Source organism: Crotalus tigris, unplaced genomic scaffold (genome assembly GCF_016545835.1).
Source record: "Crotalus tigris isolate CLP2741 ecotype Arizona unplaced genomic scaffold, ASM1654583v1 scf7180000018180.527342, whole genome shotgun sequence".
Lineage (NCBI taxonomy): Eukaryota > Metazoa > Chordata > Lepidosauria > Squamata > Viperidae > Crotalus > Crotalus tigris.
Window position 1 is genome coordinate 277,213 of NW_024096868.1, and position 25,446 is coordinate 302,658.

General features: G+C 38.3%; 1 protein-coding gene across 3 annotated transcripts in view; it reads left to right on the forward strand.

Annotated features, from left to right (window-relative positions):
* The window catches only part of LOC120310420 (phosphatidylcholine transfer protein), a 29,412-nt gene extending 4,908 nt beyond the window's left edge, over positions 1-24,504 (forward strand). Inside the window, exons 1-6 of one of the 3 annotated variants that reach the window (XM_039348806.1) lie at positions 4,940-5,529; positions 12,990-13,107; positions 20,031-20,110; positions 20,426-20,597; positions 23,122-23,189; positions 23,565-24,504. In XM_039348806.1, coding sequence (XP_039204740.1) covers positions 5,215-5,529; positions 12,990-13,107; positions 20,031-20,110; positions 20,426-20,597; positions 23,122-23,189; positions 23,565-23,627 — 816 coding nt within the window. In that variant the 5' untranslated portion in view covers positions 4,940-5,214 and the 3' untranslated portion in view covers positions 23,628-24,504. Of the gene's footprint in view, positions 1-4,939; positions 5,530-12,108; positions 12,199-12,989; positions 13,108-20,030; positions 20,111-20,425; positions 20,598-23,121; positions 23,190-23,564 lie in introns of those variants that run through there. The other 2 variants (XM_039348808.1, XM_039348807.1) reach the window with 2 other exon arrangements.
* Positions 24,505-25,446: the final 942 nt, after the last annotated feature.

Sequence of the window (25,446 nt, forward strand, 5' to 3'; positions counted from 1 at the left end):
AAGTTTGGAGAAAGGTTCCAGGAGACTGTGTAATGGGCAAAAGTATCTCCTGCAATCAATCAATAACTGCAGGACATCTGAGTAATTATGTACCTTTCAGGAAACCACAGCTGTTCTGAAATTGGCAATAATTTCCTTTTACTTTCTATGGTCATTTATGATTATTTACACTCAGGCTTTATAAAAATTATCAGATGTTATGTTGTATCTATTGATATCCATCTTGTATATACCTAGCTATAATGGGGAAAAATTAGACAGGCTGGTTGGCTGGCACAGATTATTGGGAGCCCTATGCATATTTCCTACTTCTAGGCTCTAGGTGTAACTTACAGCCACAGTTACATCTAAATGGTGATACTTGTATATGTTACTGTGTAAATGTTTCAATTATAAAATTTGCATTGATCACATCATATACGATGCATGGATATTCCATTATTTGTCATCTCTTGTCCCTTCTGCTAACATCCATGTCTTGGGTCACTCTTCACTTATTGTGTAGCTTTGCACCAGTCATTATTTTACACACTTATCACCCTCAAAAGGGTGCTATGAAAGAAAGAAAAAAAATAAGGAGGCAGAAGAATCAGTGTGTCTCCAACTCTTTGGAAGAAAAGGAAGGTGTACATATGAAGAGTTCTACATGTTTTAATATGCTACTGATCAAAAGATGTTGGGTTCTTTAATTCCCAACAAATGTGTCACACTGACTCACAAACTACTCAAACCATATTCTAGCTTAGCATATTGAACAAGCTCAGTTCATGTAGTTGGTGAGGGCTCAATATGATGTGCAAGTTGTGAAAATGGGTTAAATGAATAAACATGAGCTAATAATGAGTAAGTATTCATAGAGATAGCTAGTCTGGTGTATTGGTTAAGACATTAGGGTAGAAACCAAGAAACAATGTATTCTAGTACTGCCCCAGACACAAAGCCAGTTGGGTGACTTTGACCACTCCACCCCTCTCAGCTCTTGAAGAAGGCAAGCACAAACCACTTCTGAAAAATCTTACCAGTAAAATAGCAGGAACCAGTCCAGGCAATTGCCATGAGTTCATACTGAGTCAAAGACCCCAAAAAGAAAAAGTAATGAGAACAAAGCCAGTAAGGATGTGAAACAGCTGTTGTGTGTTTTCTGTGAAGACATGACTTCTCAATATGTTCAAAATGTTGGCTGTCAATGGAAAAAGACAAACCATCCCCCAAATTGGGAAGGTAGCCAAGGATGAAATAATGAAACAGCCTTCTGAAAAAGAAATGGCTGGAGGGAGGGAGAGAGAGAGAGATGGCAATAATTTACTTTTACTGTATATGATCATTTATTAAAAAATAATGGCACTCTTAGAGTAAAAATGATCATTGTCACTTTGGTCTGCTGAAATTGCTAAGTAATTTCTCATTGCAAAAGAATTGGAAAGAGGTGTTTATTCTTCAGTAAGTACCATAGGATGTTCAGAATGGGGTACTCCCAGCAGGGCCAGAAGGCAAAATGAAAAGGTCTGAATGTGAGTATAAGGAGCAAATCTTTAATTTCTTAAAATACCATTTGCCAGATGCAATAAAACTAGTACCTCCTTATTAACAAAACAAGGGCTCTTTTCCTGGAGAATGAACAATTCTGAGAGGGTGTAACTGTTCATAATTATGATGTGCTTTGTAAGAATATCAACAAAAAAAAAGATTTTTTGAAAATCCAGTGTTTTTGAAATATGCCAGTGTAAAGAGATTTACTGAAGAATAAACACCTCTTTCCAATTATTTTGCAATGAGAAATTGCTTGGCAATTTTAACAGACCAAAGTGACAATGATCATTTTTGCTCTAAGAGTGTTTTTGAAAAGATGTTTAATTAAAACTTTAAAAAATATGTAGCCGTTACTCCTCAACAGAGGTTAGCAAGCAGTTGCACAAAGTATCCCAAAGTGTGATTCAAAGAGACATCTTGGTGCTGAGATAGAGGATTATTGAGTTAAAAATGCTACTTACCACTTGTTCTGCTAGCAGAAAACTAAACTGACATAAAAATCTGCTCTTCCACTGGTAACCTCTATATTGTCATAGGTATAATGGAGCAAATTATTCTGTCCTTATAGTGTACAGCAGGGGTCCCCAACCCCTGGCCCATGGATTGGTACTGGGCTGCGGCATGCCAGCAACCGGGCCGCAAAAACAAGCAAAGCCCCATCTGTGGGATGCAGGCACCACACAAAACCATGACCCCTCTGGTCCGCAGAAAAATGTAACTGGTCCCTGGTGCCCAAAAGGTTGGGGACCTCTGGTGCACAGGTTATGTTATAGCCAACAACTGTCTATAACCCTTCTCTAAATTATTCATTCCCTGTCCCTGCACTTGTACCTGGTGGTCTTTGGGGACAGGCTTGTCTAAAAGAAGTAGAATCTTCTATGACACAGAAGAGAAAAACTATGGAATAGAGACCTGGAGTGAGTGAGTAATACTTTGTCCTAGTTTAAATTTCGGATCAGATGAGGCAGCTTCATAAGGATACACCAAAATAAAGGAAGAAAGGAAGGAAGGAAGGAAGGAAGGAAGGAAGGAAGGAAGGAAGGAAGGAAAGAAGGAAGGAAGAAGGACGGACCAAACTGTCAATATTACAATGAGATGCAAATGAGAAAAGTCTTATGAACATATAGAAAATAGAAACTTGCAGGTATGACTTATTTCAAATTAACTTTCTGAACATGTCCTTGTTATATTCCTTTCACATTTCCTATGTCATTATCTCAATGAAGAAAATGGAAGCTCCTTTGTGTTCTGCCTAACAGTATACAGTCAAATCCTTTTTAAATGATTTTATCTAAAAGAAGTCTGTTTTAATCTTATGTAATAGTTACCGATTTGCTTAAGTGCTAGTTCCTTGCTATCTGCATTTAACAGTATTAAGGGCAATTTCTGCTCTTTATGAAATGGATTTTTTTTCCAAAACACGTTCCTTAGAGCTATACTAGGTGTACCTTAAGGTACACATATTTCCTTTTTGAATGCAGAAACTGGCACATACCCAATTACTGCCAAAATAATTAAGATGTTTAATTATAGGATTAGGCTTTAATTACTGGGTTAAGCAGATTCACAATTTGTCACGTTGTGTCTTTTGAAGCAAATGAAATTTCCCACTTCATCTTGCAATTGTTGCTTTATGCTTTTAACCAATCATATGCATATCTTCGGCTCTTCACCAAAAGTCTTTCTGAATATAAATAATGGTTATGATAATCAGCCATTTAAAAACAAGATTCTGGATGTTTTCAAAGGAATTGTTCTTATGTTTTGCATACAGGTCGTCCTTGCTGACCAATCATGTAACAACCGAAGTTACAACCAACTTTTAAAAAGCTACTTACGACCTGTCCTCGAAGTTACGACAGTGCCCTGCCCCCTGCAGTCACATTTCAGTCACTTGGCGACCTGTTTGATCTTACAACTGAATGCCAAACACCCTGTGATCATGTGATTGTTATTTGCAATCTTCTCTGCTGGCTTCATCAGAAAGTCAGCGGAGAAGCCGGCAGGCTGCAGAAATGAAGCTCTGTTCTTCATGATCTGAATTTCCTTTCCACAGCCTGCCACTGGACTTCCTTTCTGTGCACTGAGTTGTCTGATGTCCTTTGGCAAGCAGCTCTTTCCCTCTGTCCACTTAACAACACATATGGTTGTACAATGACCGCAACTAGAAGAGCTGGAATTGCATTTGTTGCGTGAAGCAGTCATCTGGGCATCTCGTTTAATAACCACATTGCCTAGTGACCAAAATTCTGGTCCCAATTGTGATTGTAAGTTGAGGATTGCTGTAGCAACATTGCCCTTTGGCATAAAATTAATATAACCAACTGAATATGACTACTATTTAAGGTGTGTAACAGAGCCATTCCTTATGGAGGAATTCACCAGAATAATTTTAACTACTGACAAATTCCTTAAAGTACCATAATAAAATGGATAGTCCTCATTTGCCAACTGCAGTTGGGACAGTAACTCAGTTATTAAATGGGGTAATCACTAAGTGAAATCACAACTGTGCTTTTGATCTTACTTCAGCTTTCTTTTGATATACAGGCCTGTGAAGGTCATAAATATGAGGACTGGTTGTAAAATTATGTTTTCATCACTACTGTAATTGTAAAGGGTTGCTGTCCGAGGCAATCACTGAATGAGAACCACTTGAACTTATTTATATAAATCCTAACAATATAATTGGTAAAATGAGCTCTAAAAATCCTCATTAACAAGCATCCATTATCACATTAATAATAAAATTTCCATCTCAGGAGCAAATCATCACAGTCTCTTTCTATCCCTTTGGAAAAGCCAGGTCCTTACAGTAGTCCAAAATATTAAAAGAGATGGGGTCCATGTTACCTCTCGGGGTTAGCTCCTCCAAAGGAAAAAAATATTCACATTGCTTGACAATTTCAGGACATTCAAATCTTTGCCTGCCTAAAAGTCTGCTTTATATTTCTTTCACTGCTGTTAAGCATTTCTTGGATTTCTAAAAACCTTCTGAACCATTATTGCCCTTCACTGGCATGACAGTCTGAAATATCAACAAGCCAATCATTTTAGGCTTGTCACTTTTGGAAACTCAAGCCATGTGGTTAGTTTACGGTTGCATATGTCATACATACAGACTTGGAATTGGATTAATGGAGCGTGTCATGGGAACAGAGTCCGTCAAAGTGATTCCTAGGCAAAGTGTCTGACTGAACTGTGATGACCCGTTGGCAATTATTCTTGGATGAAAGGAGCTAGTTAGATCTGTTGTACTTTTGGCTTTTAGCCCAGTTTACAGACCGTGCAAGAGTAATCCTGGCTGACAATTCTTTTTAAGCCCCTTAGAGGCCTTTGCTTCTAACAACCAGTACACTTTTTCTAGGTCGTCTGACAGGAGCCGTCCGAAGAAACATGACACGGGGGAGGGGTCGTTATTGGTGGGGAGCTCTCCCAGAGGATCTCCTTCCCCCAGATCACGCGAGCTACGGCGAGGGGGCAGACTCTGGGGCCCGTGACCCCCCCTCCAGAGATTCTTTCCTTCTTCGTCTCCCTCATCGGCCCGATGCATTTTGCCCCTCGCGTCAGGGGGATTCGAACCCAGGTCCCCGCGCGCCCCTCGTGCAGCCGTTACGCCGCGCCGGGCCAGGCCGACCTGCGCGCGCCAAGAGCTCCGCTGGCGATGCTGCTTGGGCCCGGGCCATGTGCCCGCCGGAGATCTTTAGCAGCCTGGTCCGGAGGCGCCCGGGAGGCCTGCTGAAGGCGGCGGCCAAGGACGAGGGCGGCGAGAACTGCGCCTGCCCTTTATCGGTGGGGATGTCCCGAAGCAGCATCGGCAACGCGGCCTCTTCCTCAGCCGCCCACCTCCGCAGGCCGGAGCAGCCGCGCGGGGTCTTTTCCGAGGACCAGTTCCTGGCCATTTCCAGGGAGCTGGTCAGCCCTGGTGGGCGCCCCGACGCCTCTTGGCAGCTCCTCACCAACGTCCAGGGCCTCTGCATCTACCGGCTCTTCGACGAGGTGCGAAGCGTCGCACCAGACTCTGCTGCCCGCGGGAGATAGGCGGGAGAGGGCGAGGGTCTTATGAATTTACTTATTCAGTTCAGTTATGTTACACAATGGCATTATTACCATAGAAACTGAAATATTCCGGATTTTATTAGAGTATTGCCCAGCTAGGTGAGTCCTTAGTGGACCTTGGCTCATTTAAAAAAGAATGGAAAGGAAATGGAAAACAAACGGGGCAGGAGGAATCGCCTTCTCAGAGAAGCCAGAATAGATGCATCCATATAATCTCCATCAATCAAGCTAGTTTTACAAAAGACCTTTATTTTATCTTTACTTTTAATTATGTTTAACCTCACCTCTTTCTGCCAAGGTGTTCAGGAGGCTTGTAGAGTGGCTTCCCATCTGTTACTTCACAACAACCCTACAAGAAAGTTCAATGGAAAGAGGCAGACTATGATCCCAGATCTTACTGGGTGGTTGCAGAGGTTTGAATCTTGGAGCTCCCTTTTCAGGCCTCTCACATTTTAACCACTTTACCCATGAGCAAAATCGTAGAGAGAATGGGACTGTCAGGTGTGTTCCACCAGATACAATGATGCAGCTTTTTAATCTGAAAGCTTCAGTCTGTCAATATTTTTGCCATGTTTTTTGCGAAGAAGAAATACATTTAAAGTATCTGGACATAGACAAAATATGTCCCCATCATAAACTATGAAGATTGGCAAAATCAAAGGTTATTCAAGTCCAATACTATTTCCAATAGTCACTAGCCAGGACTCTTCAGGAATTCTTGCACACAGTTATAATGTTTTCTGTATTTCTTTGCTGCCATTCAGTTGTCAAGATGTTTGCAGATAAGAGTAGCTCTAGCATTTAAAAGTATGCTAAAGTGAAAGACCAGTTGTGCCGAGTAATAATCATTGATAGATTTCTCCTATTAAGGAAACTAACATAGAAGATAGGCAGATTAATAAAAAAGAATAGACATGCTTATTTTTATAGGTTGAGCAACTATGACTAAATGGCATTTATTTTTTTAAAAGTTTATTGGCAAGTACCCAAAAAGACATCTTCATTTTTCATGAATATTCTGGTTCTCTTATTCTGTCCTTCAACATTCGGGATGCTATGATCCTGCAACTTTTATTTTCTTTCATTCTTCTGTTTCCCATACTTGAGATGAGATGAAAGTGAGGGCTAACAGCTTGAATTTATCATAATTAATCATGGGTATATTCAACAATATTCTGTTTTCCTTACTCCTTTTACTTAGGGATGTTCACTATAAGATAAAATTAGAGAAGCTGTGGGATGCAGATCTAGCTCTTATTGCAAGTCTGGCTTTTCTGCAGCATTGTTGAGCTGATCAGGGAGGTGAGCAGGATGGCTGGAGTATAGAGGCAGAATTTTCTCCTACCTTCCCATGCAATTTACATCTTTGGAAATAAAGTTTTTGCTCTCCTCTTCATATTCTATAGAGCCTGCTGGAAGAATACAGAGAATAATTTAGGTTTGGGAATTAAAAATAATTATTTCTCCAAAGCCCAATTGATCTCTTACATTTTAGAAAAGTTATTCTTATTGAATATTTGTTTTTTTCAGGAGAAAAATCTCTGTATAATATCTTTATCACAATTACTGTCAGCTCCTGAAATCTGAAAAGCCAAGATAGGATTTTAAACTATTTCCTCCAATATTTTATCAAATAAAATTGAGATATTTTTTAAAAATTTAATATTTTTTTTCTTTGTTAGATATACTCAACGAATGTTCCTATTTTTATTTAGAAGTAAAGAACACCAAATTTCTATCTCCCTTCTCTGATTCCCTCAGCTGAAGAAGATTTTTGATAGTGTTGTGGTACAGTTTAGTCCTTACCTAGACCAGACTTATGACTGGTTGCTATTGGTTGTTCAAAGTTATGACAGACCCTGAAAAAGCTACTTAAGACCTGGTTTCAAAGTTTTGATGTTGGCCCCTGCCATCTGGTGGTCACATGACCATATTTCAAGCGCTCAGCAACTGGCTCGCATTTATAGATGTTTGCAGCAGTCATGTGACCATCTTTTATGATGGTTTTGCCACAAGCCATTATTTACTTCCAGTTTCTGTTAAAAAACACCACAGAGCAAACAATGGATTTGCATAACAACCACTGTAAAAAAAGTTATAAAATCAGGTCTGGTCATGTGGCGACCTGCATTATGACTATAATTGCCAGAATCAATTATAATTATACATTGAGGACTACCTGTATAAAATAACTCTTAGTAATGGGGGAAGAAGTTTGGTATGTTTGATGTAAATGCTTCTTACCCTTCCTGAAAATATTAGAGGCTTGTCCTCTTCCCCTAAGACTCTAATTAGGACACTATTTCCTAGGAATCTTAATGATTGCAAAGAGTGAAACTCAGCCATTAACTCCTGGGTTATGCATAGTTTGAAAGAGGTAGGAAAAGAGAAATAATTACAGGTAGTCGTGGCCTTACAACTTTAATTGGGCCAGAATTACAGCTGTTTGTGGTGATGGTGAAGTAGGTTGTTGCATAACCATGCCTGATTTTATGACCTTGTAGTAGTTATTAAGCAAATGCCATAGTCAAATGAAAATTACAACTGCCATGTTTACATAATGTAGTCATTACGTAAACATGGCAGTTGTTGAATGAACCCATTATACCCAGTAGATGGGTTTTGCCAGGTTTTTGGTGTTTATTATTTCTTGTTAATTCACTATTGATTTAAATAAAAGTTAATGGAATATATTTTTTATTTATTTTATTTATATATCATACTTTTTAACTGCCAATTTCCCTCAGAGAAGGACTTTATATAATCATGTCAGAAATATATAAATACTTTTGATTTAGCGTCCTGATTATAACTAAGTGAGGTTTTAAATGATACAGTATAACTTACAAACTTATATTAATTTATAACCCTATGTATAAGTTATACGATAAGTAAGAAACACAGTATATATATATATACTTTATTGAGTCAAAGGCCATGGTCTCAATGATCGTACTTAAGAATTTCAAGGTTTTGGTATTTGTAATTCTTAAATGTATTTTCAATTGCTGTTCTATCTGAATGCAGCTATATCCATTAGATTAAGCCAGTATGCTCAGATCAAGGTTGAGTTATGTATTCAGAACTTGATTACTTTATCTCTTGATTTCAGTGAAAAACATTCTTTCCATATTTGCTATATTTTTTTCAATCAGGCTGCTGGTTCCAAATATTTTATTCTGTCATTTTTATCTACTGATTGCATTTAGGAACAGGCTACTAAAATTGTGCTATTTTAGTATATATTATATCCATTTGTATTGACAATTTCATTATTGAAAGATTCTCCCTAAAGCCGTGGAAAAGCTTACGATGTTTTTAAAGCAATAAAATATTACTGTTGTAATTTTCTATAATACAAACATTAAGTTTTAGTTTAATATCTAGAGTAGATATAATTGTTTACCACTGAAGGAGCAGATTTGATGCAGATATATTCAAGTGTCTGTAAAGAGTGGATTTACCTCCACTTCTGGAATGATAGAATTAGAATTAGAATAGAATAGAATAGAATAGAATAGAATAGAATAGAATAGAATAGAATAGAATAGAATAGTTCAGTGGTGGCGAACCTATGGCACGGGTGCCAGAGGTGGCACTCAGAGACCTCTCTGTGGACATGTGTGCCGTCGCCCCAGTCCTAGGCCTTCAGCTGGGTTTTATAAAACCATTTCGCTTTAGGCCTCCTCTGCCATGTGCAACAAAAAAAAAAGGTTCAATCAATCAGTCAATTTCAACTTCTCGTGGGAAAAAAAAGATCTTGCAAAGTTGGAATTGATTGATTGAACTTTTTAGTCCCACCCAGTCTGCCATTACCACCGCAGCCATGCCCAGCCAATGGCCCACACCTACCCAATGGGCCACACCCACCCGGCACCCGACAATGTATAAGTGGGTTTTGGGTTGCAGTTTGGGCACTCAGTCTCTAAAAGTTTGCCGTCACTGGAAGAGTTGAAAGGAATCTTGGAGTCTTCTAGTCCAACCCCCTGCTCAGGCAGGAAACCCTATATCATTTCAGAAAAATGGTTGTCCAATCTCTTGTTAAAAACTTCCAGTGTTGGAGATTTCACAATTGATTAATTGTTCTAACTGTCAGGAAATTTCTTCTTAGTTCTGCATTGTTTTTCCTCCTTGATTAGTTTCCATCCATTGCTTCTTGTCCTGCCCTCAGATGCTTTAGAGAATAGGTTGACTCCCTCTTCTTTGTGGCAAACCCTGAGGTATTGGCACACACTTCTCTTCTTTAAATTAGACATACTCAATTCCAGCAACCGTTCTTTATACGTTTTAGCCTCTAGTGCCCTGATCATCTTTGTTGCTCTTCTCTGTACTCTTTCTAGAGTCTCAACATCTTTTTTACATCATGATGACCAAAATTGGATGCAGTATTCCAAGTGTAGCCTTACCAAGGCACTGTAAAGTGGTATTAACACTTCACGTGATGTTGATTCTATCCCTCTGTTAATGCAGCCAAAACTGTGTTGGCTTTTTTGGTAGCTGCAGCACACTGCTGGCTCATATTTAAGTGATTGTCCACTAGGACTCCAAGATCCCTCTCACAGTTACTACTATTGAGCAAGGTACCCCCTATACTATACCTGTGCATTTGGTTTTTCTTGCCTAAGTGTAGAACCTTACTTTTTTCACCATTGAATTTCATTTTATTAGATAGCGCCCAATGTTCAAGTCTGTCAAGATCTTTCTGTATCTTAAGCTTATCTTCTGGAGCGTTGCCTATTCCTGCCAGTTTGGTGTCATCTGCAAATCTGATGAGTTCCCCATCTATCCCCTCATCCAAATCATGGATGAAGTTGTTGAAGAGTACTGAGCCAAAAACAGAGCCTTGGGGTACCCTACGGCATACTTCCCTCCATGTTGATGCAGTTCCATTGAGAACTACACACTGAGTGCGGTTGGTCAGCATGTATCCTCAATGGAACTGCATCCACATCTGCATCTATTGTTCAAAGCAGTATTGTAAAAATGTATTGAAAATAAGTAATAAGTGGAAATGTTTAATGCCACTATAAAATTCTGTGTGAATCCTACACCATTATTTAAATTACCCTTTTTTCTTCAAATGATGGTTTAATGAAAGCCCTAGCTGATTGTACTGAAAGATGAAATTATGTCTACTGAATTGGGTTACTATAGTTACATTCAAAATTCCAATAGAAGAATTAGAATAAAATTAGATTTAATAAGCATTGGAACTCAGAGAAAGAGTAATTTTAGTGATAGTAATCACTTAAATTCTACCCATATATAATATTGGATATGTTTGTCATCAGGGAAAACATTTGAATTTGTTAATGCATTGAATTAGACTTCCTACAATGACTAATATTAATAATAGCAAGTTATTTATTTTTGCTTCAAAATTTCTAATATATTATGTAGCTAAACATCATAACAGAAATATGGTTATTATTGCTGCTTTTATTTGGAAGAATCAACAATTAGCTGCTGTATATTAAAAGCAGGCAATTTACTGCTTTAATGCTTTTGGAGCCTTCAAGTTGCTTTTGAACACGACACAAAAACTGATGATATGTTTCCTACCATTTTAGACATAGGAAATACTTTAAAATGTCCTAAAGTAGTCTTAATGTCATTTTAAAGCAATGAAAGGATTCAGGAAAACACAGAAAGGAAAAAAAAAAACCAGATCCTGAGTCTCTTTGTAGTATCACCTCTTTCTCAGTGAGGATTTAGATAGTTCTCAGTTAAAAAATGACAGTTAACAATATTCATGTGGCTTTAAGGCCACTGCATGTCATGTCCAGGGTATGTGGAAGGGATGGGACGAAGAAGCAATGACTCTAAACCTTTATGGGTTTTAAAATCAAGAGCACTGTTTTATATGGCTTAATTCTCATGTAAAGAATCTTACCGGCCAATTCATGTCCAAAACCTCTGCCAAGTCTTGCTGAGGAACCAAACTAAACAATGAAATGCCAGAAGATATATAATTTGTTGCCAAGTACCAATTGCAAATAGTCAATCATGAAAAAGGGAGAAAAAAAATCTTCCTCCTTTCTCCCAGTACAGATGTGCCTCTCAGTTCTCCTAAGATTAGACCCCATTAATGCTTTTGATATATAAAAATTCTCCGAATTGGGCTTGCAAAGGCCAATGCTGGCAGAAGGGATTTCTGGATTCAAGTAAGGGCTGGGATGAAATTAAGAGCAGTTTGCCAGTTTTGCCTTCTAGATCAAATAAGAATACTGAATGGTGAAACTGTGGTATACTATTCTTTAGTAATCTGGTGATAGGTTCATTGTGAGCAAGCAAATCTTTCACTAAACATGAGGTTGAATTAGATGTCTAAGTCTCTTCCCAGCTGAATGATTCATTGACTGTTGGATGTTTGCAAATGAAAACCACATGTTGTCAAATATCTGCCTACATAAAGAAAAGTAAATAGTGCTTGTTTTCTCAACCCTGGAGGAAGAAGTGAAGAAGGTCATAGCTAGTGGCTATGGTTAGTGCTGTCTAAACAGAACATCTGGCCTGGATCATTGTCAGAGCTTGAAAACTAGGTTTATATCTAGCCAGATCAGCATCGAAGATAAATACCTTAAGGCTGCCATGAAGAATTACCTTAAGGTTACTATATGAAGAAATTTTCTAACAGGATGGAAGTTTTTAGCTTGAATCTAACTGTACTTCCACAAATGGAATAGATAAATTAGGTGCCATTCATTGAGTCCAATTTCTGATGAATTCCTAGATAAATACTTGCCATCTTAACCTGTCTTCCATAATATCATACAGCTTTTTCAAGGACATTCCAGCAATGTCTTTCCTACTGTCCATGTTTTTATCCTGTCCCCCCCCCTTTTTTTTTTTACTTCTTTTAGCCTAGCCAGCCAAACACAGTCATTCTCTCTCGTACTACATCTTTTTGCATCATTTCAAAGCAGATGAGGAGGGGGGGGGGACTATTGCAGAAGGAGGAGCGGAAGGTTAGGCATCATTGCATGAGTGAATGGAAACCTGCTGGCACAATATTGTATTTTGAAAGGGACAGTTTAGGCCTTTCACCAAAGGGTCAGTAGTATCTATCCTTTAAGATGGGTCTTCAAACTAGGCTGGCTGAGGTCTTCTGGGAGTTGAAGTCCACAAGTCATAAAAGGGCCAAGTTTGAAGACCCTTGATTTAAGACAAATATTCTATTTGAGATGCTAGTGTAAATTTATTTTATGAAAATAGGCTGGATTGGTAAAAATAGCCTTCCCTAACTTGGTACCCTTTGATTATGAACACTGCACTCCTTGAATCTAACCAATGGCTTTGCTGAGGGACACTGGGGAGAAGGTTGATACAAAGTAATAGTGTCATAGACAGAAATGGTACTACTGCTTTTTATCTGACTGATTTTTAATTTTTATTTCCAGAAATCGGGGCTCTATGAATATAAAATCTACAGCATACTTACTGATTGTTCCCCAGAGCTATGTGCTGAAGTTTATATGGACTTAAACTACAGAACAAAATGGGACCAATATGTTAAAAGTTAGTAAATAATTCTAATGTTTCTTCTGTATTGTTATCATTTCTAAGATTCTTTCATTCTACTGTTTTAAATTCAAAGATGATTAATTCAGTGAGTGAACTTTTCTTCCTTAAAATACAAATGCTATTTAAAATGCCCTTCTAGTGTTTATAAAATAACTTTGAAAGTATAGGTACCGTATTTATTTGAGAAAATAAATAGATAGCCATTTATTTCAATCAACCCTCTTTGATCCTTCAGTGATATTCTCATTTAGCTTTACTGGTCCTCAGTATGAGGAAATCTTCTAAAACAAAATTTTATTTTGCCTAGAGAAAGTTTTTGATGTGTGTGTGTGTATTCTATAAATCATAAATGCTCAATATAATGAAAATTAACATAAATTAAGGCATGGAAACATAATACAGACAATTTTAGTATATTACTTTGCATTGTCTGCTTCTCTTATCAGGTAATGTGCGTTTCATTCCTTTTGCATGCAATTTGTTGACTACCTTTATATCTACAATGTATATAGTAAGGCTGTAGGTGTACATTTTGTAATTGGAAAAATTTTTTCTGGTTATGAAGTGGCTGTTTGATTTAAATATTGTATGAAGGCCTTATAACTGAAAGAAGGCCAATAAGCATTCCTTGTAGAGCGGGTAAACTAGCACAGGGGAAACTGTGGGAGAATTTATTAATTATAGAAAAGATGGAAAGGTGACTGGCAGAATTGTGACTAAAAGAATACTAGAAGTTAAAATGAATTATAATGTGAAAAGGTTGATGCAGTTTTATGACATAGAGGGGTTATATGGAGCTGATTTTTACTTTCAGGAATTAGGAATTATATGAAAGTGAAAAGAGAATTAACTCTGTTTGTTGATTTAAAGAAAGCATGCAGTAAAGTTGAGTAGGCTTGTTTTGCACAAATATGGTGTTGAAAAATGATTTCTGAATTCTGTAAGAGTGATATACCATGGAAATAAAGCATGCATAAGAATAAATAGACTTAAAAAATGGTTCAGTATTGATCAGGAAAAGAAATAGAAATGTGCTGTTCCATTGATCGTTTAATATATTTATGGATAGATGTGTAAGATTAGAAATGTCCTGCCTGGAGATATAAGTATACATTTGTTTGGTACCAAATTAATACGCCAGTGACCTCTGGTGGAAAATGTGATATTCATATGACTTACTATTTTCTGGGAATTCTACTCTATTCCATTAGAAAGTTGGCATTGAATATGAAATCCTGTGAAAATAAGATATTTCAGAGTAGCAACATGTGATTAAGCCTTCCATATGTTTGTGAGGAAGTCTTAAGAATTTAAGAGAATTCTCATTCTGATATGAACATCTGTAGTCACTTCACGCACACACACACCACGCATCCCGTAGCAGTATTAGTTGAAAAGTACAAAATGGCCTTTTTGACTTTTAAGATTAGCATGATATTATTCTTCAGGATGCATTTCATTTAGTTGTCTAAAAATACTGACAATGTATTCAAGAGCATCTTCTAGTATCAACCCATAAACTGCTTCAGTCAGGTGCATGACATTTCCTATTTGTCAAGCGATTCCAGCTGGAGCTTGAGAGTAGGTAAGACCAACAATGGTGCAGCAATTTTGGAACTTTCTTCAAAAATAAAACTTAGTGAGAAACATACCATTTGTTAAAACATGAAAAAGCACCAATTGTATTGTTTGTGGTTTTTTGTGTTTTGGTCTTTTTTTTTTGACTACAGGTTATTTTTAGGGAGAAGTTTATTTAAGTATTCTAATGACAGTTTTTAAATGTTTAAAAAGAAATTAATGAATTATTATAAAAAGCAATCAACCATTTTAATTTGTGTTGATGGAAAAGTAGTTAACTTTAACTAACTGATAACTTAATTTTAAGAACTAGGTTACACAAGACAGCTTGAAAAACTAAAAAAAAAAAACTATTGAGGCCTTAGAAATATAGGCCACACTTTATGAAACATAACTACATAAATTATCTATGGTTGTTGACAATAGAAAGGAAAAACTATATTGAAAGAGATTTAGTAGCATTTTTGGATTGAGTTCTAGTTTGATGAATAATTATATTTTTATACTATTTTTTTATATTTTTTATACTATATATATGTTTTCTGAGGTTTTCGCAGGTGTTTGTATGTAGGTCTTTGGTTATTCGGGTTTTCTCCCACGTAAAATTGGAAGTGTCTTGGCAATGTTTCGACGAAGTCCCATTCGTCATCTTCAGGCTGGTGTTTTCAGCTTCGTGCTTCGAGGAGCAAATGTTACTCTGCAACGTGCTAAATTGATTCGCATCTGGCAGCTTGTTGGTGGACCTGACGATTGTATTCCAATCCTCCATTGCTTTTCTAGCAGATGCCTGGGGGCAGCTGTCAGGCTGTCTCTGCTCCTTATCTCTCCTCCCTCTCATTTTGGAGCGATCTCTCAATTTGCTTTTCAAATGCCCTGTGGGGCTGTCATCCTCTCCTAAGGCTGCTGTTGTTTCCGGTAGCTCCCTCTCCTCGATCCTGCAAAGAGCCACTATTCGGATGTTCCTACTTCATATTTCCCCCCCCCCCCTTATGTCTCTCCTTCCGAGCCGCTTCCGCGTGTCCATTTCCAACATCCAATCTTGACACCTCATTAGTTTGTCATCTCCTCCCATAGCAGATCTTGCTGCCTCATCTGCAGCCCTGTCACTCCAGTCCTGCCAGTTGCTAGTTTCACCCGGCCCCCTTCTCTTTTGCCGGTTCGCTGTCCTCCCTAGGGATTGCAGCTTCCCCATTTGTAAAGCCATGGTCTTGCTTTTGCACAGTGTGGGGTGGCCATTTACTCCATGGATTACAATGTTGTCTCTCCCACCTTCTGGTACGCTGATAGGAGGTCTATATGCCAGTTGATGGAATTCTCATCCGAAAGCCAGGCTTCTTTAAGAAGGCAGCCACCCTTAGTGGTCTCACGAGATATGGTCTGCGCATTTTCCAGATCGAATGTGTGGTTCAGATCGGCCATGTGAGCCCACATGACGTCAGTAGTTTGGCTGACGAAAGCTCAGTAACTCTTTTACTTACAGGCTTGTTTATATTAAACGGTCCTGTTTATTTTTATCCTGATGTTTGTTTTTCTATATTTTCATTGACATGTGTATGCCCAGGATTCGCATTTTTAATGATATTAAGGACACACACACACACACAAACACACACACACACACACACAGAGAAAGTTTTTCAGACAGACCGGTCTGACTGATTACACCCTGGCATTTTGACTGCTATATTGCAGTTCTACTTTTTTTTTATAATCCCTTTGTCAGCAAAAAGAAATCTGAATATATAGAAAGATTTTGTGTCCACTGCTCTGCTTCACTGTCACTCTAACAATTTCATAATAGAGCCACTGCTAGAAGAAATAATGAGAGGAAATAGAATTCTTTTTATTTTTCTCACCTTATCCAAGAAAAAGCTTTCTCCATTTTGTATCTCCTAGTACTTTGCTGTTTTGAGATGGCCAGAAGAGGATTCATTATGAGGATGAGACAGTCCTAGGGGCTTAAGTTACAGAGCCATGGATTTTCTGCTGGAAAAAGGAGGGCTCTTGACAGATACTTACTATTCTTATCTTATGTATATAATTTGTCATGTCTATAACCTGCCTTTCCTCAAGGCAGTGTACATAGCATTCCCTCCTTCATTCCCTCCTTCACTTTTACCCTAAAATGTGAGGTAACTAGAGAAAGAATCATTAGCTCAAAGGGCTGAGCTGGACCGAACCTGGGCCTCTCCAGGCCTAGCCCAACATCTTAACCATTCCACCAGAGACACTATGCTTTATTTATCTGTCTGTTCTATTCTGTTTCTTGTGGGAAAGGCAATTTATTGTTAGATGTTATGGATCTGATAAGCTAGTCTTTCCCAATCTGGCTGCATTCCAAATAGGTGGATCTTTGAATTGTCATCAGTGGCCATGTTGGCTGGAAAATTCTGGGAGATTAAGTATAATTGAAGGGGACACAACCTACTGTATATTAAAGTTCAGCCTCTTTTAGATCCCATTGTGTTGCTTGGAAAATTGTTTCTTTTCTTTGAATCTGAACTGTATACAATAATGTATGTATGTATGTATGTATGTATGTATGTATGTATGTATGTATGTAGAAGGTAGTTTTTTTGGGCAGGCAACATGAGACTAAAGATATACTGTAGGTGAATGGAATAGTGAGGAAGAGAGAAAATTTGCAAGAAAATGCTGAAGGAGTTATTGTATATTGTACAGCTAAATTTGGAACAACATCTATTGGCTGTGGCCAGGGGGACCTTTGCCCAGGTTCGCCTGGTGCACCAGTTGCGGCCTTATTTGGACCGGGAGGCTCTACTCACAGTTACTCATGCCCTTGTCACCTCAAGACTGGACTACTGTAATGCACTCTACATGGGGCTACCCTTGAAGAGCGTTCGGAGGCTGCAGTTGGTTCAGAATGCAGCCACGAGAGCGATTGTGGGTGCAGCAAGGTACACCCACGTGTCACCTATCCTCCGCGAGCTGCACTGGCTTCCCGTGGGTCTCCGGACGCAATTCAAGGTGTTGGTTGTCACCTTTAAAGCCCTTCATGGCTTAGGACCAGGTTACTTACAGGACTGCATACTGCCGCATAGTTCCCAGAGACCGGTGAGGTCCCACAGATTGGGCCTCCTTCAGGTCCCATCGGCCAGACAATGTCGGCTGGCGGGCCCTCAGGGAAGGGCCTTTTCTGTGGTGGCTCCGACGTGGTGGAATCAACTTCCCCCCGAGATTCGAACTACTCCTACTTGCCGGCCTTCAAGAAAGCTATTAAAACTCTCCTGTTCCGGCAGGCTTGGGGTTGATGTCCCTGGGGGGGGGGACGGGATTCAATTGGGACATGCTGTGTGAATGTATGCATTTTTAATTGTTATATTTGTTGTTTTAATTTTGTATGCCGCCCTGAGTCCCTAGGGATTGGGTGGCATATAAATTTTATTAATAAATAAATAATACATAAATAAGTATATGAACCTTACTTGGGACATTTTTAGGTCCAAGCAATCTGTAGACAGAGACTTAACACATCTTGATTTTACATAATTGCTCCGCATGGTTCTCTCCTTTCATGACAGATATTTTTCCCCAGTGCAACAGAGTCAGAAGTACTTTTTTTGTTTTTCTTTAATGAGGCTAAACAAATGATGATAGATAAATAATTTCTCTTAATATTCTTTCCTATTCTTCCTCTGTAGAACTTTTCGTTTTCCTGATGCACTCTTTTTAAAAAGTCAGGACTGTTTGGGGGAATTCATTTTCCTTTGGCTCTGAGCTTCTCAGGGGTTACTTTTGGAAGCTAAAGCTGCTATCCACTGAGAGGCAGTTAAGATGTAGTGATTCCATAATTGCTACCATGGTTTCTGGCCTTGATTTCATTAACCTGCAATTTATTCTGAATAATAATAATCTATAAAAATTACCATGTACTAGTAACAAAAAACTGATGGAACGTCTTAGTTGAAAAAATAGTCGAGAATGAATGTTTAAAATATTGCGGGATTTAATACAAATGGATAAAGCCGTGGCTCATAACAAGAAAGTTCTTAAATTAGTAATACGATTGTTAAATGAATATGGCTTCCTCATTGACTTTGCTTGTCAGAAAGGTCGCAAAAGGGTATCACATGACCCCCTCCAGACACTGTAACGGTCATAAATGTGAATTAGTTGTTAAGCAGCCAAATGTAAATTACGTGACCCTGGTGATGCTGCAACCGTCGTAGAGGTGAAAAATAGTCATAAATCACTTTTTTCAGTACCATTGTAACTTTGAACTGTCACTAAATGAATTAAATAAAGTCGAGGACTACCCGTAGAAGACAAAGAATTGGAGAAGATCACAAAGTATAAGATCTGCAAATCATACTTGAAAAATTATGGCATAAGCCTGCCATGGTGGTCTCACATGATTAAAGGCACACTGAGCACCATACCAAATCTGGGACAGCATTTAGAAAAATCTGCGCATTGCAGAAGATCAGACTGCTTGGATCCACACATATACTATGCTAATACATCATGTCATCCTAACTTCTTGGGAAGAGCTCAGGGTTGCTTCCGTTAGTGAGATGGGCAGATTATTAATTTAATGAATAAAAAAATAAGAAAGAACTTGCTGTGCATGAAGGCCAACACCAGCTAAAGAACTTGCAGCTGTGATTTTACATTGTTGTGTATATAATAATGATGATTCATTCAACTTGCTTGCCACGTCTTTAAACAACTTTGAATCCTGCCTCCCCACTTAAAGCCCTAGATCAGTGATGGCGAACCTTTTAGAGACCAAGTGCCCAAACTGCAACCCAAAACCCACTTATGCATCGTCGGGTGCCGGGTGGGTGTGGCCCATTGGCTGGGAGTGGTCCATTGGCTGGGCGTGGCTGTGGTGGTAACGGCAGACTGGGTGGGACTAAAAAGTTTAATCAGTCAATTCCAACTATGCAAGATCTTTTTCTTTCCTGCAAGAAGTTGAAATTGACTGATCGATTGAACCTTTTTTTTTGTTTTTGCACACGGCGGTGGAGGCCTAAAGCGAAATGGTGTTATAAAACCCAGCTGAAGGCCTAGGACTGGGGCGACGGTGCGCGTGCCCACAGAGAGGGCTCTGAGTGCTGCCTCTGGCACTCGTGCCATAGGTTTGCCACCACTGCCCTAGATGCTGACTGCCTAGAGCAGGGTAGGCAACCTTAGCTCTTTTATGACTCGTGGACTTCAACTCCCAGAATTCCTGAGCCAGCTATGAGCAAAAGGGACACATATTGAGTCTTGCACATACCTAGCTTCATTTATGTTTCATTAAATGCTTTCTAGTCATCATTTGTTTGTTTAGTGAAATAAATATGTTTCTCATACATTTTACCACCACTTTGTAGATGTACGTGAGAAAACTCAGGATGGCAAAACAGCTATCTACTGGGAAGTGAAGTTCCCCTTCCCCTTGGCAAACAGAGATGTATCCTTTCAACTATTTGACAGTAATTTTACTTTTAACTTTTAATAGTTACAACCTTGCTATGATCTCAGTTTTTCTCAGTTTCTGAAAATTTTTAACGGTGTACAAATTAATCCTTATTAGAAGCTTTAAAAAGTAGGATCTTTATACATGCTATTGTTTCATCTTACACTTTTTTTTGAAAAGCAAAAATAACCAAATAATTTAAAGTCCAAAAATGCAATTAAATCGGTGCTCCCTAAATTTGGGATATGTCTGGACACATAATGTATGTTGAATTTTAAAATCCTGATTGTTTCTTAAGCTTCAGTACAGTATGTTTTTGTTCGTGAACGTCGAGATACGGAGCTTGATGGGCAGAAGATCTATGTTATATTGGCTAAAAGCGTGAATACTGTTAAATTCTCAGAAAAGCCTGGGATTGTTAGAGCAAAGAATTATAAACAAGGTGTGGCCTTTGCAAGTGATGGCAAGAAAGGGTGCAAAGGTAAGAAATGAATATATAATTTTATAGGAATGGTTGATTTGATCAGAAAACATTAAATTCTAATTCAGGAGTTTGACAAGTATCTATATACCTTTGTAAAAATTAATGCATGCCTTTAGTTAGAGATTTGGATAAACATATTGCTGAAAGAATGTTTGCATAGTAGTACTGCAGGCCTACAGCCAATGATTGTTTGTAAATTCCAATACAGATAATTCTCTGTCACCAGCTAACCAATTTCTACTATTTAATTTCCACCTTGCTTCTTTCTGTTGTTCTTTGTCTCCTGCCTAGGGATTAAAAAAATATTTGTTATGGATCCCTCTGGAAGTGAATTTGAATATTTGCTGCTGTCAGATTTTTAACGGGATGCCTAGTAACTGAAAAAATAATTTGGCTAGCAACAATTAGGAGAGGGGATGTATACACTTTTAAAACTGTATGTGGTGACCAAGGAGGCCTCTTCTACCTTTCTTTAACTTTTAAAATGCCTGGTGCATTCACAGCAGCACCAGGCTCTATGAAGGGTAGAGGTTTTTCAACACTTCTTGAATTGACCACGTAATCATGTGAGAACATAATGTAAAATCAAAGCTTGCTGAAGAAATATCAACACACTTTCTGGAAAGGTAATTTCTGCCTCATTGACCTTTTAAAGTTCTTTGAAGGTATTTAGGTTATGGATAGGGATGTCGTATCCATATGTCCTATAGCAGTAATGGCGAACCTTTTAGAGACCGAGTGCCCAAACTGCAACCCAAAACCCACTTATGCATCGTCGGGTGCCGGGTAGGTGTGGCCCATTGGCTGGGTGTGGCCAATTGGGTGGGCGTGGCTGCGGTGGTAACGGCAGACTGGGTGGGATTAAAAAGTTCAATCAATCAATTCCAACTTTGTGAGATCTTTTTTTTTCCCGCAAGAAATTGAAATTGACTGATTGAACCTTTTTTTTTTTTTTTTTTGCACACAGCGGCGGAGGCCTAAAGCGAAAAGGTTTTATAAAACCCAGCTGAAAGCCTAGGACTGGGGCAATGGTGCATGTGCCCACAGAGAGGGCTCTGAGTGCCGCCTCTGGCACCCGTGCCATAGGTTCGCTACCACTGTCCTATAGGGATACAGTTTTTTTTCTTTTCTTTCTTTACTTTCACAAGACTTGCCAGAGGCTCCTGAGTGAACTCACTATTATGGAATTGGAAGATTGGTAACCTATTAAAGAACAGAAAACCGAAAGAAAAAACAAATGGCTTTAAAATAGCAATAGCAACCAAAAATTTGTTTCACTGTTTGAAAACAATTATGGGCAAATTGAAAAGCAACAAGATGGCTACATTAGCTAATCATGGCAGATTAGTTAGAATGCTTAAAAGCATTTAAGCATTCTTAATTGGAGAATGGGTAGGGCAAATATAGTTCAATATAATTTACTTAATTGCAAACAAACATGAGGAAATGCACATTTGAGAAGAAAAATTCTCACATCACATATATGCTGATGGGATTTACACTAAAATGACTAAGCAGAATTGAGCTTTGGGGCATATTCCATAAGTACTTTTAGAGAGGGCACAAAATTAAGTGACAAGCATTTAATTGGAATAGGGTGAGGATGCCAGGAATTTTATTGCTGGATGTATAATAGATTGTTGATTGAGGTGCCAGATCTTGCTTTTTCTGTTTTCCTGGTTTTATGTTTGTGAGCTGCTCCAAGTAGTATTTTATAAGAAAGGCAGCCATATAACTTACATTAATTCATTAATTTGTTCCTTTAGTGCAGGTTCTGATAAATGATATGATGGAAGCATTTAACTGAGATTGGACAAATTTATGAAGGCAAGGATTATCAGTAGTTGGCAGTCATGATGACAGTCTAGTTTTTGCAGTATCAGAGGTTATCTATCTCTGAATAGCAGTTGTGGAAGAAAAACTGAATAGGGCTTATGGAACTGACTGGACACTAGAATAAGATACTGGGATAGATAGGTTTTTAGTGTAATTCAATCTTTTTTTTGGGGGGGGGGATGATTCCAAGACTAAGATTCTTTACACTTTTGAATGGAGATACCACAGTAATCTTTCCCTTCCCTTTCCTTTGCTTCCCTTCTTTATCTCTGTTCCCCCCCCCCCAAAAAAAGAATAATTTGGTAAAGGCCAAATTTAGGTTTCCTACAAAGGATAGGTAAAGCAATGGAATTAAGGAAGGGAATGGCTTTTTCAGATTCATCTTTATTCTTTACTGCTTTTGTTTCTGGACTGGTTTTATGTGCAGTAAGTTGCCTAGAATAGAATCCACATGAGGACATTATGCAGAAGGGGGGAAATATTGATATTTGGGGATGGAAAAGGAATAAAATGTGCTCACAAACCATGTGGAATTTCAGCACATGAAATAATACTCCAGTGGAATAAGTTCCATCTATCCTTAATTCTAAATTTCAGGCATTGACTAGATAAATTAAAACAATGCATTTAAAATTGCATTTTGTTTCTTTTCTCTCTCTCTCTTTTTTTTTTTTTGATTAAAAAGTTTTCATGACCTATTTTGATGATCCTGGTGGAAGGCTTCCTTCGTGGGTTGTCAATTGGGCAGTTAAGGTAAGCAGAGTAGTTGAAGCTCTGAAGAATTGATGCTGTAGGTTAAATCAATGAGTCATTTTGATTCATGGACTCTTAGAAATGTGCAATATTGTTTTGTTGTTGCCCTTTTCCTTATATAATTTGAAAAGTGTGGATGACAGTGTCTGGCTTCTACTGTAGAAGAGATGCCAGCAATCCAGTGAGTGTGTCCCCAGAATTAATGCAAATATGAAGCCCTGGTATGATGCTTTTCTGTAAATCAAAGTATGAGATGGGTGACTTAAATGAATGTTTATTTTTTAAGTAGTAGCAAAAGAAATGCAAAGAAAATTGGTTGCTACTTAGTGTACCATTAAATATAGAAGGATAAGTATTTTTCAATTCTTGTTTCAGACTGGGGTTCCCAACTTCTTGAAAGACATGCAGAAAGCTTGCCACAGTTATCATAAGAGATAGACGGCTCTTTGTATTCAGTCTGAAGGACTGATAGATAACACTTTCCAAAGTTGGTCATTGATGTGGATATAGTCATGAGACATCACTGAATAACAGCTGCCTTTGGGGATGATAATCATGAGCCGTGGAAGCTTCCAGGCATATGATAATGGAACTTATTAAACTTTTCATTTTCCAGTCACGCCTTCCTTTTACTTTTGATGGCTTGAAAACACAGTTAAGTGTTTGTGTCTCTCTTCTTCGAGCTAAACTCTGATGTGACATGTTTCCTTGACATCAGAGAGGCTGGAGAAATTGAGTCAGTGCTGGAATCAGTGCTGTGTTAAGAGAGTTGAGTATGCAGAGCTTATCCCGCGAATTAAACTGTTGGAGCAACTCAGTACTTTGAATTCAAGTCACTGCTTCTTTTTCCAATATCAACTTCAAAGAGAGAAATCTATTCCGTATTTCTTTGACTCAAAAAAGCTGCTGTTCATCAAAGCCAATTCCCTCTTGACCTGACCATCTTCCAGAGGCATTCACAGAATCTAGTGCTTTCAAGAAAGTGATATAAGCAGTATGGCACTTATAATGCAAGCTGTGCCCCTTTCTTACTTTTGTGCAACTTCATAACACACTTATCAAAGGTGCAGATCTTATATAATAACTTTAAATCCTGCTTTTGTGTTTGCCTTCATTGACTCTCTCCCCCCATACCTCTAAAAGCAGCAGGAATAAATAGAGCACATTTTTATCCATTGTCCTTAGCAAAGAAAGATCATATAGACTAGTGTATATTTGGGAAAGCTACACTTTGTGTGTGTGTGTGTGTGTGTGTGTATGTAAAACTAATACAGCGTTGGTGCAAACCAACATATTTAGGAAAATCATGTACAAAAAAATGAATTGCTTAGTAAAGAGCCAGTACTAGGGTAATCACATAAACTAGCACACACACACAAACACACATGTATTAGTATGCATGTATATGTCTTTCTGTGTGTATAGTAGAAAGAATATCCAAAATACATCTGGCATTATTTCAGATTTGTCTGGGCATTTTTCTTTTTCATGATTCACTGAAAAATTAAATGGGAAAGGGTAGAATTTGGATACAGTACATCTGACACTGATACATGCCATTACTTTGTTCTCTTCATGGGAATTTCATCTGTTTTGAATCTTATATCTTCCAAGCAATGTGGTTTAAGCAGCTCCTTGAAAGTTAAATAGATGGGAGTTTCACCTAGAAATTTTGTTATATTTAATCATTTTAAAAAAATCTGGCCTTTCTCCAACAAAAACCATATAGACTCATTAAAACTGAAAATCCTTTTCAGTTAGAGGGGGACATGAAAGGAGCTTCCCCAAAGAATGTGTGCTGTTAACACATTTGGGTGTCCTCTGGAGAACAGTTTATAGCTGGCTAATCCTTTCAATCCCGAAGCATCCAAAGTATAGTGAGGTGCTCATTTCCACCTGTGACACTATGCGTATCCCAAAAAGGACCTTTTCGGCTCCACAGATGACTATTATTTCAGTAAACATCAGGGTTTGTCCAAAAGTACAACTGTGATGTCCTGTATATACAGGAGACCCACAGAGACCATCTTCAGGGAATATCTAAAATACAGAGCACGTGGCTTGTAGCAGAGACGCCTCACTGACAACATGGCAGATTAGGTTTTGTGAAGCCTGGGATCCAGGTCCGGTTCACAACAATATCAGAAATGAATAACATAAAAGCAATAACTGTAGAGCTGAGCATCTGTATGGTCACTTCAATGTATATAAACCATTATTGACTGAGATCAAGGATGACGGATTTAATACATTTAAT